The sequence below is a fragment of the Triturus cristatus genome, chromosome 2_2 (assembly GCF_964204655.1).
Source record: "Triturus cristatus chromosome 2_2, aTriCri1.1, whole genome shotgun sequence".
In the NCBI taxonomy this organism is placed as follows: domain Eukaryota; kingdom Metazoa; phylum Chordata; class Amphibia; order Caudata; family Salamandridae; genus Triturus; species Triturus cristatus.
In genome coordinates, this window is record NC_140582.1 from 1,255,165,140 (window position 1) to 1,255,180,849 (window position 15,710).

General features: G+C 45.8%; 1 protein-coding gene across 4 annotated transcripts in view; it reads left to right on the top strand.

The window, feature by feature from the left end:
* Window positions 1-15,710, top strand: part of LOC146863540 (uncharacterized) — a 263,370-nt gene that overhangs the window by 200,085 nt on the left and 47,575 nt on the right. For 3 of the 4 annotated variants that reach the window (XM_085642996.1, XM_085642994.1, XM_085642997.1), the window contains one exon: window positions 11,388-11,539. In XM_085642996.1, coding sequence (XP_085499122.1) covers window positions 11,388-11,503 — 116 coding nt within the window. In that variant the 3' untranslated portion in view covers window positions 11,504-11,539. The remainder of the gene's footprint in view (window positions 1-11,387; window positions 11,540-15,710) is intronic. The other variant, XM_085642995.1, reaches the window with a different exon arrangement.

A 15,710-nucleotide genomic window follows, 5' to 3' on the forward strand; every position in this document is an offset into this window, starting at 1 on the left:
ATTGGTTTTTTATCAGTAAAATGTCCAGCTAACTATAACATGTGTGAAACCTATGGTTTTTTCAGTGAATTTGTACGGTTTTTTAAATGCTAAGTTACTTTACGCCATTTGTGGCGTGCGCGCCCACTTAACGCAGTTCGTTCCATGCGCGCACGGTGCGCTTCGCGCACCGTGCGCGCACAGTGAGCACGCGGTGCGCTTCGCGCACCGCGTGCCCACATTACGCTAGATGGGCCATGAACGCACGATGCGCTTCGCGCACCGTGCGCACATGGAGGACATATGATGAGCAAACTCTTAAATCTGCTTTTCATTTATTTATTTTTATTTTTTTTACCATACGCTTACCGTAAGCTTACGGTACGCGTACCCCGTGATTTTTTTTAAAATCAATAAATGTTTTTTTTGTACTTTTCTGTCCTTCTTTGACCCCCTTACAAATGTTAGGGGGTCTGTAACTCTCCTCATTGCCCCCTTTCCTTGTTTTCTCTGTTTTTTTTCTGAGTGAAACACACAAAATGGCGGCCGCCGCTTCCTGGTTTCGTCCGATTCGAATGTTTACTAAGATCTATGGGCCAATCAGAATCTCCTTCGCGCACGCCATGTTTCTTCCGTACGCTTACCGTAAGCTTACCGTACGCGTACCCCGTGATTTTTTTTAAAAATCAATAAATGTTTGTTTTGTACTTTACAGTCCTTCTTTGACCCCCTCACAAATGTAAGAGGGTCTGTAACTCTCCTCATTGCCCCTTTTCTTGTTTTCACTCTTTTTTTTTCAGAGTGAAACACAGAAAATGGCGTCCGCCGCTTCCTGGTTTCGGCCGATTCGAATGTTTACTAAGATCTAAGAGCCAATCAGAATCGCGCTCGCGCACGCCACCGTACGCTTACCGTAAGCGTACGGTAAGCGTACCGTAAGCGGGCTCAGATATATATATTGATTTAAAGGCTATTTTCTCAGAATCTACTGAACAGATTTACACCAAACCTACAAAAGGCACTTCCTTGACCTAGGGACTACCTCTCTGCCAAATTTTGAGTAATTCTGTTCAGCCGTTCGGGCTGTAGCTCGTTCTAAAGGTCCTATGGAAAAATGCATGGGAAAAACGCGTTTTGGGACCCCCCTTTTATCTCAGCCCCCGCTTGACGGATCCCCCCGAGACTTTCAGGGTAGGAGCGGAGCGTAGCGCCCCACCTATTTTGAGAAATTCGCGAGGATTCGTCGACCGGCGCCAAAGTTATTCAAAATAGAATGTTGAGGTTTTCCTATGGAAACGTGGTCCTAACTATAACTACCTACTGGCGACCGCCAGTAGGTAATATATAGATATATATATATATATATATATTCACTGAAAAAACCATAGGTTTCACACACGTTATAGTTAGGAATTAGCATTTAAAAAACCTTGCAAATTCACTTAAAAAACCATAGGTTTCACACATGTTATAGTTAGCTGGACATTTCACTCGTGAAAAACCATTGAAATTCCCCCGTTATAGTTAGTGCAGGCAACTATAACTCACGCGACTGCAATCCTCTGCTGATGACGTCAGATATTACATCACTGTATTTAGACACTTATTTATGATCTGACGCCCCCTATGGGAAGTGGGTGGATAGGTGAGTGGGTAAGGTAACCCTAATAGTGTGTGTACGATGGGAATCTAGGGAGCGGAGTAGAGAAATGGGTATCCATATCCTCCAAGACTGAGGCCCAAAATGTTGCCAGATCCGGGCAGTCCCAGAGAAGATGTGTTAGCGTGCCTTTAGCCCAACACTGTCGCCAGCATGCGTCGCTGCAAGCCGCGTTTCCTTTGTGTAGTTGCACCGGAGTTAGGTACCAGTAGGAGGTCATTTTGACCGCGTTTCAGTGCTTGCCATGTTGTACGTAGTGTGTTGAGCTCAGTGGTAAATATCACGCCACTTCTTTGGGGTGAGAGAACGGCCGAGCTCAGACTCCCAGCGCTTCTGCGAAGGGGGTTTGTTGCTGGTCTGAGCGGTCTGAGGGAGGACATATAGCTCTGAAATGAGGCGTTTATCTGTATTTTTACCTAAGAGCCACCTCTCGTACGGGGTCAGCGGCCTCTGCGCCCCAGGGCGGACTGACTGGTGCCTCACCCAGTGCCTGATCCGGAGGTATCTAACCGCTCTACTTCGGGGATGGAATAGTCCGATCTTAGAGTGGCAAACGGTGCAAGTCCCTCTTGGTCAAAGAAGAGGCCTATCGCCCTACAGGGCGACTCCCACCAAATCTTAAATGAGGGTCCCAGGCCTGGGGTAAAGTCTGGATTGTCAGCAATTGGAGTAAGGGGGAGGGCAAAGAGGTCAGTTTCCCTTTGCAAATACACCCATCCCAGACCTGTAGCAGAGAGTGTGTTATCGGAGAAATATAAAGACTCGAAGCTCTATGTGTTCGGGGCAGAAATTGTACTTTTGCTAGTGACGTGCTGGCCAGAGCCCTGTCCGTGAACAGCCACTTCTTTTCTGATTCCGGTCTGGACCTGCCCACTAAATAACGGAGCTGGACAGCCTGGTAGTATCTGATGAGGCAGGAGACCCCCAGTTTCCCCTCCGCCGGGGGGAGCCAGCTCCGCTCCTTGCTCATTCTTGGCTGCTTTCCAGCCCATACGAAGTGGCTCAATGCTGCCTGGAGGGATATGAAAGTACCAGCCGGAGGAGCCAGCAGCAAGGACTGAGAAAAGGAGGAAGAACCTGGGCAAAATAGTCATTTTCGTGGCTGCGACACGGCCCAGAAGGGAGAGCGGGTAGTGCCGCCATCTGTCAAGCTCGGCACGGACATGGCTGAATAATGCCCCATAGTTTAGGACATTCGTCTTTTCCATTGTCCTACATAGCTGAGCTCCCGAATAAGGGACCGATTCTGTAGCTCAGCAGATTGGACGTGCTCGCCGTAGCGCCTCTAGCTCCGGAGGGGGAACAGTGACATTGAGAGCCTGAGACTTGTGGAGATTCATGCGGAATCCAGACACCGCCCCAAACCCCTCCAGCTCGGCCGAAAAGGGAGGAAAGCTCCTGACTGGGTTTATCCAGCATGACCATGACGTCATCTGCATACAGACTGCTATGGTGTTCTTCTCCTTCCAAGGAGATTACACTAATGAGTCTATGGCCTCGGACCCGCAGTGCAAAGGACTCCATGTACAGGGCGGACAATAGGGGGGGAGAGCTGGCAGCCCAGCCTTGTGCCTCTGCACATAGGGAAGTTCTCTGAGCTCACCTCATTGATCCTCACCGATGCCCGTGGGGCCCGATATCTGCGAAAGACCCAGGACCGGAATCGCCCCCCCCCCCCAATCCCCGAAGTGCTCCATTGTCGCTCTAAGAAAAGGCCACTGGACCCGATTGAAAAGCCTTTTTGGCATCCGCTGAAAGTAGCATACTGGAACCTTGCCGTCAGCGTGCCTTATCTGTGATATGTAATCGTCTTTTAGTATTATCTGCACAGAGAATCACTGACAGAATATCGGCTACAAGAATATCGACGTCAAAAATATCGGAGGCGAAATATCGAGATCCAGAATATCAACATCCTATCTACATTATGGTAAGTACAAAAATATCGGAAAAAAATATCGGTCAAAAATATCGTTGCTAAAAATATAGTTTGTTATTTAAGTTTTAAAAATAACTTAAAATAAAGTAAGTAATATATATAATTAAAATAAACAGATAAAAGTTTCAAATGTTTCAAAAATATAAATAATATATATAATGTAAAAATAAATTTTATATATATATATATATAATATATATACTTACTTAATTTATAATAATTTGTTTAATAACTATTTTTGTTTAAATATATAGATTATAAATACATATATACACATTACACAATGATATAAATACAAATTAAATAAATATATAACAAAGTAAACAAAAACATTTTAACTCTTTTTAATATTAATTATATACTATATTACCAAAAATAATATAAAAAATATTAGATAGCAGAGGTAATAAAATTAATATTCCAACTCAAAACAGTGCAACACTAAAGAAAATGTTGGATAGCGTAGGGATAAAAATTACTATTCCCACTCCTGAGAGTGCAACAGTAGGGAAAGCGTTGGATAGCAGGTGGGTAAAAATTACTATTCCCACTCCAGGGAGTGCAACAGTAGGGAAAGTGTGGGATAGCGTAGGGGTTAAAATGACTATTCCCATCCCAGTGAGTGCAACAGTAGGGAAAATGTTCCCATAAGGCACAGGGTCAGACTGATTTGCATATGGCCATGTCTGAACTGGGGTGGCGTAGTGGGCAAAAGAATGATGATGGATAAAACCCAGATCAGTTGACTGGGGGTGAGTGCTTGCAATGTTCAACACTCCGTCCATCATCCCCTTTGGTTTTGCTTTGTTCGCTATAAGTTGGCAGGGTATGCTCAGACGTGAGTTCCTTGCTCACTTTGCCACTGGATTCAAGCAAGCCTGGCTCAAGACGGCTGAAATGCCAGAAACCGGTCCTAGGAAGCTTGTCTCCGGTCCAGGGAAGACATGGCTTGGCAGTTCGGGCTGGACTGTTCCCATGAGGCACAGGGTCAGACTGATTTGCATATGGCCATGTCTGAACTGGGGTGGCAGAGTGGGCTAAAGAACGGTGATGGATTAAACACAGATCAGTTGACTGGGGGTGAGTGCTTGCAATGTTCAACACTCCGTCCATCATTTCCTTTGGTTTTTGCTTTGTTCGCCATAAGTTGGCAGGGTATGCTCAGACGTGAGTCCCTTGCTCACTTTGCCACTGGATTCAAGCAAGCCTGGCTGAAGACGGCTGAAATGCCAGAAACCGGTCCTAGGAAGCTTGTCTCCGGTCCAGGGAAGACATGGCTTGGCAGTTCGGGCTGGACTGTTCCCATAAGGCACAGGGTCAGACTGATTTGCATATGGCCATGTCTGAACTGGGGTGGCAGAGTGGGCTCAAGAACGGTGATGGATTAAACCCAGATCAGTTGACTGGGGGTGAGTGCTTGCAATGTTCAACACTCCGTCCATCATTTCCTTTTTTTTTTTGTATTATATATATATATATATATATATATATATATATATTCACTGAAAAAACCATAGGTTTCACACATGTTATAGTTAGCGGAAATTTTACTGATAAAAAACCAGTGAAATTCCCCCGTTATAGTTAGTGCAGGCAACTATAACTCACGCGACCGCAATCCTCTGCTGATGCTAATACTGTATTTAGACACTTTTTTGCCCATGTCTTCTTCCATACATTTTTAGCTATACATATATTACAAATATTTTTTTTTCATAAAGACACATATGTCATCAGCAGAAGATTGCGGTCGCGTGAGTTATAGTTGCCTGCACTAACTATAACGGGGGAATATCACTGGTTTTTTATCAGTAAAATTTCCGCTAACTATAACATGTGTGAAACCTATGGTTTTTTCAGTGAATTTGCAAGGTTTTTTAAATGCTAATTCCTAACTATAACGTGTGTGAAACCTATGGTTTTTTCAGTGAATTTGTACGTTTTTTTAAATGCTAAGTTACTTTACGCCATTCGTGGCGTGCGCGCCCACTTAACGCAGTTCGTTCCGTGCGCGCACGGTGCGCTTCGCGCACCGTGCGCGCACAGTAAGCACGCGGTGCGCTTCGCGCACCGCGCGCCCACTTTACGCAGTTAGTGCCGTGCACGCACGGTGGGCACGCGGTGCGCTACGCGCACCGCGTGCCCACGTTACGCTAGATGGGCCATGTACGCACGATGCGCTTTGCGCACCGTGCGCACATGGAGGACATATGATGCACTTCGTTTTGAAAGGTAATATTTTAATTTTTCATAATTTTTATAAGCCATGCACTAATGGTGCCCTTCGGGCACCATTTGCACACGGGGTGGAGAGAGTGTGGATAATTTTTTCTTTTATTATTTTTGTTTAAAATATTATAGTTTATCTCACCAAGAAAAAGCCATGCACAATTGGTGTCCTGCGGCCACCAATTGCACACGGGGTGGGGAGAATGTGGATATTTTTTTTTTTTAATAATTTTTTACCGTACGCGTACGGTAAGCGTAATCGGCGAAATTAGCGAAAAAATAAAAATAGCATTTTTGGCCTTGGGGGATCTTTGGGGACTCCCTCAACATGGCTATGTGTGTGGGAGCTGTCTAAACAGCCCCTTTACATGTTTTTGGGCTTTATTTTAAAACCTAACTCTCAGTGCGAGAGAGAAAATGGTGGCCGCCGCTTCCTGGTTTCGGCCGATTCGAATGTTTACTAAGATCTAAGAGCCAATCAGAATCGCGCTCGCGCACGCCACCGTACGCGTACGGTAAGCGTACCGTAAGCGCACCATAAGCTGGCTCAGATATATATATTGATTTAAAGGCTATTTTCTCAGAATCTACTGAACAGATTTACACCAAACCTACAAAAGGCACTTCCTTGACCTGAGGACTACCTCTCTGCCAAATTTCTAGTAATTCTGTTCAGCCGTTCGGGCTGTAGCCCTGTCTAAAGGTCCTATGGAAAAATGCATGGGAAAAACGCGTTTTGGGACCCCCCTTTTATCTCAGCCCCCGCTTGACGAATCCCCCCGAGACTTTCAGGGTAGGAGCGGAGCGTAGCGCCCCACCTATTTTGAAAAATTCGCGAGGATTCGTCGACCGGCGCCAAAGTTATTCAAAATAGAATGTTGAGGATTTCCTATGGAAACGTGGTCCTAACTATAACTACCTACTGGCGACCGCCAGTAGGTAATATATATATATACAAAACATTAAAAAAATTATAAATAGATAACAAATTTTTTATATATATATATATATATATATATATATATATATATATATATATATATATATATATATATATATTCACTGAAAAAACCATAGGTTTCACACACGTTATAGTTAGGAATTAGCATTTAAAAAACCTTGCAAATTCACTTAAAAAACCATAGGTTTCACACATGTTATAGTTAGCTGGACATTTCACTCGTGAAAAACCATTGAAATTCCCCCGTTATAGTTAGTGCAGGCAACTATAACTCACGCGACTGCAATCCTCTGCTGTTGACGTCAGATATTACATCACTGTATTTAGACACTTATTTACCCATGTCTTCTTCCATTAATTTTTAGCTATACATATATTACAAATATTTTTTTTTCAGAAAGACACATATGTCTTCAGTGATGTAATATCTGACGTCATCAGCAGAGGATTGCGGTGGCGTGAGTTATAGTTGCCTGCACTAACTATAACGGGGGAATTTCAATGGTTTTTCACGAGTGAAAGTCCAGCTAACTATAACATGTGTGAAACCTATGGTTTTTTAAGTGAATTTGCAAGGTTTTTTAAATGCTAATTCCGAACTATAACATGTGTGAAACCTATGGTTTTTCAGTGAATTTGTACGGTATTTTATATGCTAAGTTATGTTTTTTTTTGGTTTTTTTGAAAGTTTTTTCACCGTGCGCATACCGTACGCGCACGGTGCGCTTTGCGCACCGTGCGCGCGCTGTGGGCGCTTCGTGCACTTCGTGCCGTGCGCATACGGTGCGCACACCCCGCGATTTTTCGCAAAAAAAATATTTTTTTTTTTACCCTTGGGGGTCCTTCAATGACCCCCTGACAAAGGCTAGGGGGTCAGGACCTGTCCATCCTGCCCCCTTCTCACGTTTTCCCCCTTTGTTTTTCATTGCCTCAGACTGCGAGAGACAAAATGGCGGCCGACACTTCCTGATTTCGACCGATTCGAATGTTTACTGACATCTAACAACCAATCAGAATTGCGCTCGCGCACGTCACCATGCGCGTACGGTATGCTTACCGTACGCGCACGGTGCGCGCCTATAGATATATATATGCTTTTAACTGCAATTTTCTCATGAACTAATCAACAGATTTACACCAGACCTGCAAAAGGCACATCCCTGAACTGAGGACTACCTCTCTGCCAAATTTCAAGTAATTCTGTTCAGCCGTTCGGGCTGTAGCTTGGACTAAAGGTCCTATGGAAAAATGCATGGGGAAAACGCGTTTTGGGACCCCCCTTTTTCTCAGCCCCCGCTTGACGAATCCCCCCGAGACTTTCAGGGAAGGAGCGGAGCGGAGCGCCCCACCTATTTTGAAAATTTCGCGAGGATTCGTCAATCGGCGCCAAAGTTATTCCAAATAGAATGTTGCGGATTTCCTATGGAAACACGGTCCTAACTATAACTATCTACTGGCGACCGCCAGTAGATAATATATATATATATAGAGAGCACTTTTACACAGTTTATGACTTCACCACGAATGCATTTGCGTTGTAAAGGCATGCGTGGTAAAGTAATATGAGGAGTGAAAGTTTGCGGGGTAATGGTGTCGCGGAGCAATTGCATTTTAGTTCTGAAAAATGCGGAGTGATGGTATGCAGGATAACGTCGTATATTTGTTTCAGGGTGCTGTCTAATCACTATATGTTTGAAGTTTCTCTTAGCTTTACATGAGAGGTTGGGGGGAAATTGATTGCGAAGGAGTTCGGGCCGTGAGGTCTCAGGTGGTGCGGTGCTAAGGGGTTAGCGACAATTAGCGTGGCCGGTGGCATTTTATCTAGGTTAGGAGGGAGGGAGATTCCCTAAGGGATGAAATTGTAGAGTTACCGTGAGGGGGAGAGAGTGCTTCTAACCGGGTGGGGGGATTGAGGTGGACACGGACCGCCCTCCTGTGAGAAAGGATCTCATAATGAGAAGGGGAGGCGGAGGTGGACCTTAACTAGATCTGGGTCTGGGCTAGGCTGATACCCTGGGCAGGAGGCCTGCATCGTTGCTTGGCTGTAGCCCTTGTTTGGGGTATTGTCTGGAGTTTAGTTCAATAATCCGCTTAAGGAAAGTGTGATGCAGCTCCTTATTTTGGAGTCGGGCAATTAGACTTGGTGGACTGGCAGTTATGGTCTTAAAACTTCTCTGGATCAGGAACAGGCTTAATGACTTGCCCGCCTTCCTCTAAGTGGTAAAGTGGAGCTGGGTGCTTAGGGAGGAGGTCACAGTGGGCCGCCTTCTTAGGGTTCTGGAGGTGGAGATTGCTGATCTGCTGTTCAGCCTTTTAGACTCCTTTCACTGCGCTGGTTTCAGGCTCCCTGTGCTGCTCAGGGATTAGATCACCAGAAGGGGTATTTAGGTGGCAGAATTGGTGTGTGGACTGGACGTGAGGTAGCGAGGGACAGAGCTGCTCCTCACGCTATCCACAACTGGTCCACTAGAGAGGCTGAGGTCTAAGTCTTCAGGGGTGACTGAGGTCACGAAGCCACCATTATGGGGTCAGGCAGCCGGGTTCGCTACCCGCTAGCCAGCGATTCCTCGCTGGCAGGAAAAACCGGGTCAGGGGTAACTAGCCTCACGGTTCTCTTAGTTAGGGCCCTGTTTGGGATGATAGGGACGCCTCTGCAGAATTACATCGGGCATCGGAATTCTGAGTTTAGGTCTAGGGTGGTCATTTTGGAGTCAGGCAACCGAGTGTTGCCTACACTAACCTGGGGATCCTTGTTGATATGTCCGGCGAGTCGTAGAAGAGTTGGTTCGGGGACCGCTTGAGACAGTCCTTAATTTGTCTTGGCGGGGTCTCGACGGCTCTGTTAAAACATCCGGTGGAGTTCGGTGGCTCAGCCCGAGGCGGCCATCTTGAGATCAGGCTTGTCGCGAGTCGCGTTGCTATTGTTGCATTCCTAGTAGTGTCGGCACACCTCCGTTGAAAAGATGCCCTGCGTGTTTCGGGCAAGGGGCTGTGCTGGTTTGTAGCGTGGACCGCTTCGTATTGGCAGTACGGTAATCCGCCGTGCAGTTTGAATGCCCGGGAGTTACCTCAGGACAGCCATCGAGGGGTCGTGCACGGCCGGGGGTGGAGGTCGGGGCCACGGCTCTATGTTCACATACCCTAAGGAGCGGATACGATCAGCTTGCAGTGCACGACAGGTTGAGGGCGTTCAGCGTCTATTATGTGCCCCGGTGGCCTTTAGGGCGGGCTGTGTTGGGTCAGTCTGTCCACCCAGACGCTTTGCTCCCGGTGAGGCTCTCGAGCACCATCTTTCTCTTAAAACATTGTTTGGAAACAATAACCAAGAAATCAAGATATTGAGTTCTATGAAACCTTGGGCCAGATGTACGACGTGATTTTGCGAACCCATTTGCGCATGCAAAATCACTGTTGGCCATGTACAATTCCTAAATAGTGAGTCGCAATTTATTTGTGACTTGCTATTTAGGAATTGCGAGTTGCAATTAGTAAGGGGCGTTCCCTTCCTAAGGGCGTCCGCAATGCTATGGTCGCAAAACACTTGCAAATTACCACCCTCTTCAAGAGGGTGGTAATGCAGTCGCAATTTGTAAGGGGACCCCTCCCACTTTGGGACTGTCTCTATGAAGATTTTTTAAGGGCAGGCAGTGGTCATTTTTTAAAAAAATGCATCCCATTTTCCTTTAAGGAAAACGGGCTGCATTTAAAAAAAAAAGCTGCTTTATTAAAAAGTCCCAGACATGGTGGTCTGCTAAGCCCAGCAGGCCACCATCCCTGGGGGGGCTGGCATTCCCAATGGGCTCGCAAATTGTGAGAGGCTCATTAATATTAGCCTCGCAATTTGCAACCCCATTGGGAATCGCAAAACAGTTTAATAACACTTGTATATTTCATTTAGTGCCTCGCAATTTGTGACTCGCAATGAGTCGCAAATTGCAAGGCGCTAAATGAAAGGGTCGTACATCTGGGCCCTTGTTTATAAGAAACTAGAAAATGAAAGTATCAGACTATACTAGAGAACATAGTGAACAATATATTCCAGCAAGCTGAATTATCACGTAACACTGAAAGAAATATTTTAACGACATTGGAAATTGTGCATCTATATTTAAGACATACACTTGAATGAATGAATATATATAATGCAAAAGGGGAAACCTAAATAGAAACTATAGGACTTTTACATAAGGGTTTGTATTTAAATCAGATTGGTTTGCGGGTTTCTGTGGTTACATGGGTAATTTGGTTTTCACATTAATTTCTTTGCTGGTAATGAGTAGATATGTGGTAGTGTAGAAGGATGGGTTATGTAATACGCAGGTGTGTGGTTAACTGGAAGGTTTAGTAGTTGGTAAGAAGGTACACCTGTGCACAGGAGATTGTGTTTGTGGTTGGTAAGGTGGGATGGTGGTTGTGACCTTCCTACGTCACTGCATGGTACAATGCTTGGTTGCAGGGGTACTTAGTGAATTAATTGGGTGAATGTGTAGTCTGCTTTTGCTTGGATGGAAGGCAGGTCAGGGATTTTTATAGTTAAGCAGCTTAGGCAAGGGAAGCATGGTTGAGAATGTTTAGCCTGTGGTGTTTTAGCTCCAAAGCTATAATAACCTTTGTATTAGCAGGAGGAGGGTTCCAGCAGCCGTCAACAGCCGTGGCAGAGAAGGAACTCCCTTTAACAAGTTCAGGGGAGCAAAGGGATGCTGAAGAGGAGAAGCTGGACTCTGCACCATTATAGCACTGACATACTGCATGTGAAGACTGGTAAATCAAGGTAAGGCCTAGATGCAAACCTTCGAAGCAGTGAGCAGTTGGGACTGCGAGCCAAGTCCAGAGGCCATGTCACTCCACCTAAACGTATACAGCTTCCTACAATCTATAGGATGAGTCTATCCTTTCTAATGGATTTTGTGAGCAGAATGTTCTCCGATTGTTCTCTGTCGCTCCAGTTTTGAGGATTGTGTGTCCCTCGCTCAGTGCTCTCCAGTTTGTCATTCGCCCTCCAGATTGGGTTGGTGATTGACCGGAGGAATAGCTGCCTTCTACCGTGGTGAGGCTCCTGAGATGTGAGTTAGATTACTGGCCTGACCGCTTTATTCCGTGCAGGTCTTTTGAGCACATTTAAAAAAAATATATAATTTTAAAAAGCAATCGCAGGTAGTAACTAATTTCATCTTGAATGATTGGCTGTGACGCAGTCCCTTATACTATTAACAGTAGTATTTCCAATAATTAATTTGGGTTTAAAGTTCCTCGGTGATGTCCTGCCAAATACTATGCATTGCTGACATGGGAATCTGCTTGCAGAACTAATGTGGATGCTGATGCTCTGAAGAAGAACCGGTCTTGAATGACCACAGAGGGGGGAACTGCTCCGTACCCCGGCCACACCTCTGGGTGCGCACAAAGGAAAGGTGTTAGCAATGGGGGTCTCTAGTTGGAAGAGGTAGGTACCTTTGACCAAGTAGGGGCCCTTGCATCTAGTCGGGGAAAGAGGGGTACACTCCTGGATAACCCCTGCTCACCCCCTTGGTATCTTGGCACGAGCAGACAGGCTTATCTCAGAGGCAGCGTGTAAAGCATTTGTGAACACGTACAGTGATACAGTGAAAACACTACAAATGGACCCACATTAGAAAAATAAGTAATCTTTACTAGACTTAACACAAAACCAAACAACAAAAATCCACAATACTGTAATCAAAAATAAGACTTTAGAATAGCAGAAAATAGCTTAGTTAGAGGTAGATGGTAAATGCGACACTTTACTCTCAAAGTACCTGGGATGCGTCACGCAATACAAACAAAAGGGTCAGAGGGAAGTTGATGCGCCGTTCCTTATACTCAGGAGAGTGGATGCATCGGTTCCTTGCTGCAGCACAGGGGAGGTGATGTGTCGCTTCCTTACTGTGTGGGGAGGTGATGCATCGTTTCTTACTGCGTCCCGGTGACGATGCAACAAGATGGCGCCTCGATGCGATGTGACGATCCGGTTGAATGCGATGCGACAAAATGGCGTCTTTGTGATGCGACAACGTGGATGCAATGCGTGCATGCCCAACGGCCATGCGGCGACTTAGTAAACTCTTGAGCCGCGACAGGCCATATGACACGCTTCTCCGGCGATGCGATACGCTTTATTGGTGATGCAATGGCGAACAGCAGCGGCGGCGACACGCTTCTTCGGCGATGCGACGTGCAACTGCTGCGGCGGCGACACGCTTCTTACTTGATGCATCACGCTCCCAGCGACACGCAGTCTCCAGAGGGCCCAAAACAACAGCAGACACCTCTCTGCAGGCAGGATTCCCAGCAAGGAAATTCAGGGGGAGCTGGTGGTGAAGTCTTTGTGACCCTGAGACTTCTGAACAGGAGGCAAGCTCAGCTTCAAGCCCTTGGAGATCCTTCTCAAGATGATAAATTACACAAAGTTTGTTTTTCCCTTTTCTTGGAAATGAGTAACCACTGCAGGCCAACCCCAGACAGCAACCAGCGCTGGGGCAGTCTCCTCCTTCAGCTTCCTTGGTTTCTCTCCAAGACAAAGGTCCGTATTGATTCCCAGAAGTGATCTAAAGTTCTGGGGTCTGGGGCCCAATATTTATACTGCAAAATTCTTTGTACTCTGAGGGCAGAGGGTGTCTGTGCCCAGCCAAAACCAGTTCTGTCTTCCCTGGTGCAGCTTCCTGGCAGGAGGTGGAGACAGCATTGTTGAAAGCAGACCTAGCCCAGGAAGCTGAAAGGAAATCTCCTCCCCTACTCTCTATTCTATGAGGGCTCAGGTCAGTGAAAGGACATCTCTGCCCCCTACTCTCTATTCTATGAGGGCTCAGGTTGGTGAAAGGAAATCTCCTCCCCCTACTCCCTATTCAATGCAGGTCCTATTCAGCCCAGCACTGACCCATCAGACTGCTGGAGCCAAAGCCCTCTCCAGCCCCCTGTCACTCACAAATCAGACATGGAATACACAAACCTAGCAGAGGCATGTTGGATGGTTAGGCAAGAAAATACCTACTTTCTAAAAGTGGTATTTTCAAACACAGAATGTAAAAATCACCCATACAAAAAGGTGTATTTTCAGACATACTAATCTTTATTTTTCTATCTTGTTCCGTGGGTCAGTTATGAATATAAGATGTTCTAATCAAACTGCCCATTCTGGCCTATGGGAACAGATAGCTGTGCAATAGTGAAAACAAAATTGGCTGTAATTCACTATTAGGACATGCCACACATATCAGGGCATGTCCTACCTTTTACATACAATGCACCCTGCCCTTGGGCCTACCTTAAGGGTGACTAATATGTAGAAAAGGGAAGGTTTATGGACTGGCAAGTGGGTGCACTTGCCAAGTTGACATGGCAGTCCCAGACTGCGCACAGGCTCTGCAATGGCAGGCCTGTGCCATACTTTACAAGCTGCTTCTGTGGGTGGCACAATCCGTGCTGCAAGCCCACCAGCAGCATTTGATTTACAGGCCCTGGGCACACATGGTGCACTGTACTAGGGTCTGATAAGTAAATCAAATAAGCCAATCATGGAGTTACTAATCCAATACATCAATTTACAATAGTGAGCACTTGCACTTAGGCACTGAATAGCAGTGGCAAAGTGCCCAAAGCATCTAGACCAGCAAAAACATAGGTGGCAACAGTGAAAAAATGGAAGGGAGACCCACGCCAATGGTGCCAGGTCTAACAAAAGGGTTTTCTCATTTTGGATTTTGAGTGTGAGGGTCATTGTGGAATTGTTTGGAGTTAGGGAAACAGAAACTGCTAAACAAAAGTGGGTAGTGTTGTCCCCGAGAACTTTGACCCCATTGGTTCGTGAATGCAGCCGGTTCTTCCCCACTCGCAGGCTGGTGGATCCTATAAACTGGACCGTCACCCAGCCGCCCTCAGAAAGCTATCTGGACCTGCGTAGTATGAGAAGAGGATTGCTGTCTTTTACCTAAGAGGGGCCCGGAAAGAGTGGACTTACTCCTTCTTGTAACCAAAACAAAGAAAATGTATTCTACGGATCAGTTGGGTGACCTCCTGTGTGGATACAGGGGCACAACAAGCTACAAGAAGCCTTATCCTGAAAGTGTTCAGCAGGATCAGTGGAAACTAGACCTGAGCTGGACTTTAGCTCTTGACCTCTACCCCACAACCTGAACGTCTCTAAGTGCCCTCACCTAAGGTCCTGGTGACCCTAAAGTGTTCTCCTGTGGTTGTTTGGGTGCCAGAAGAAAGTTTGGAAACGTTGAAAAAACATTTCCGCCAGAGATTCAAGGGTACATGCCTGAAAAAGCATCCGGCTGCCAATTCCATGGCATCGGATTGAATTTTACTTTTGTCGCAAGTCAAGCCTCTCAGCACCCATTTCATCCCATTCTGCATTCAGTGAGAATCCTTCAAAACTCTGGGGCTCAAATGGCCCCAAGCCCCTTCAAGAATCCAGCCTTTGGTGCTACAGTGGCGCTTTCAATTTCAGCTGCAGCCTGCTCAAGGAGGATTTTTGTTCTCAAAAACTGACAAAGTCTCTTTCTGCATTAGGACTTAAAAATGTTTTTGAACTTTTTGACTTCCGTGCTTTCACTAGAACCAATCCACATGTATCTGACCAGGGTTCAATCCATCACGGTCGCTCACAATCACGCCTGTGTCCTGGTCTACAACTTCCATAAACTGTCATCGGTGCTTTGTTCGTTTTGGTTCTCTTTTCACTTACATTTAAAAAAAACTTTATTATGGTCTCATTTTATCATAAAATTGGTTGTGGCATTATATTGTGTTTTGTGTGACTTTTTCTGGGTTGTATACCCTGCTTATATACTTTACACATTGACTGATGAAACCCTTATTTCTTCGTGTCACGTTACCAGGGATTGAGCGCAGGGTTATTTAATTTAATTTGTGTGACATCATCAGGTGTTGGCCTTATCCGTTGTGGTGGACACTTGTCC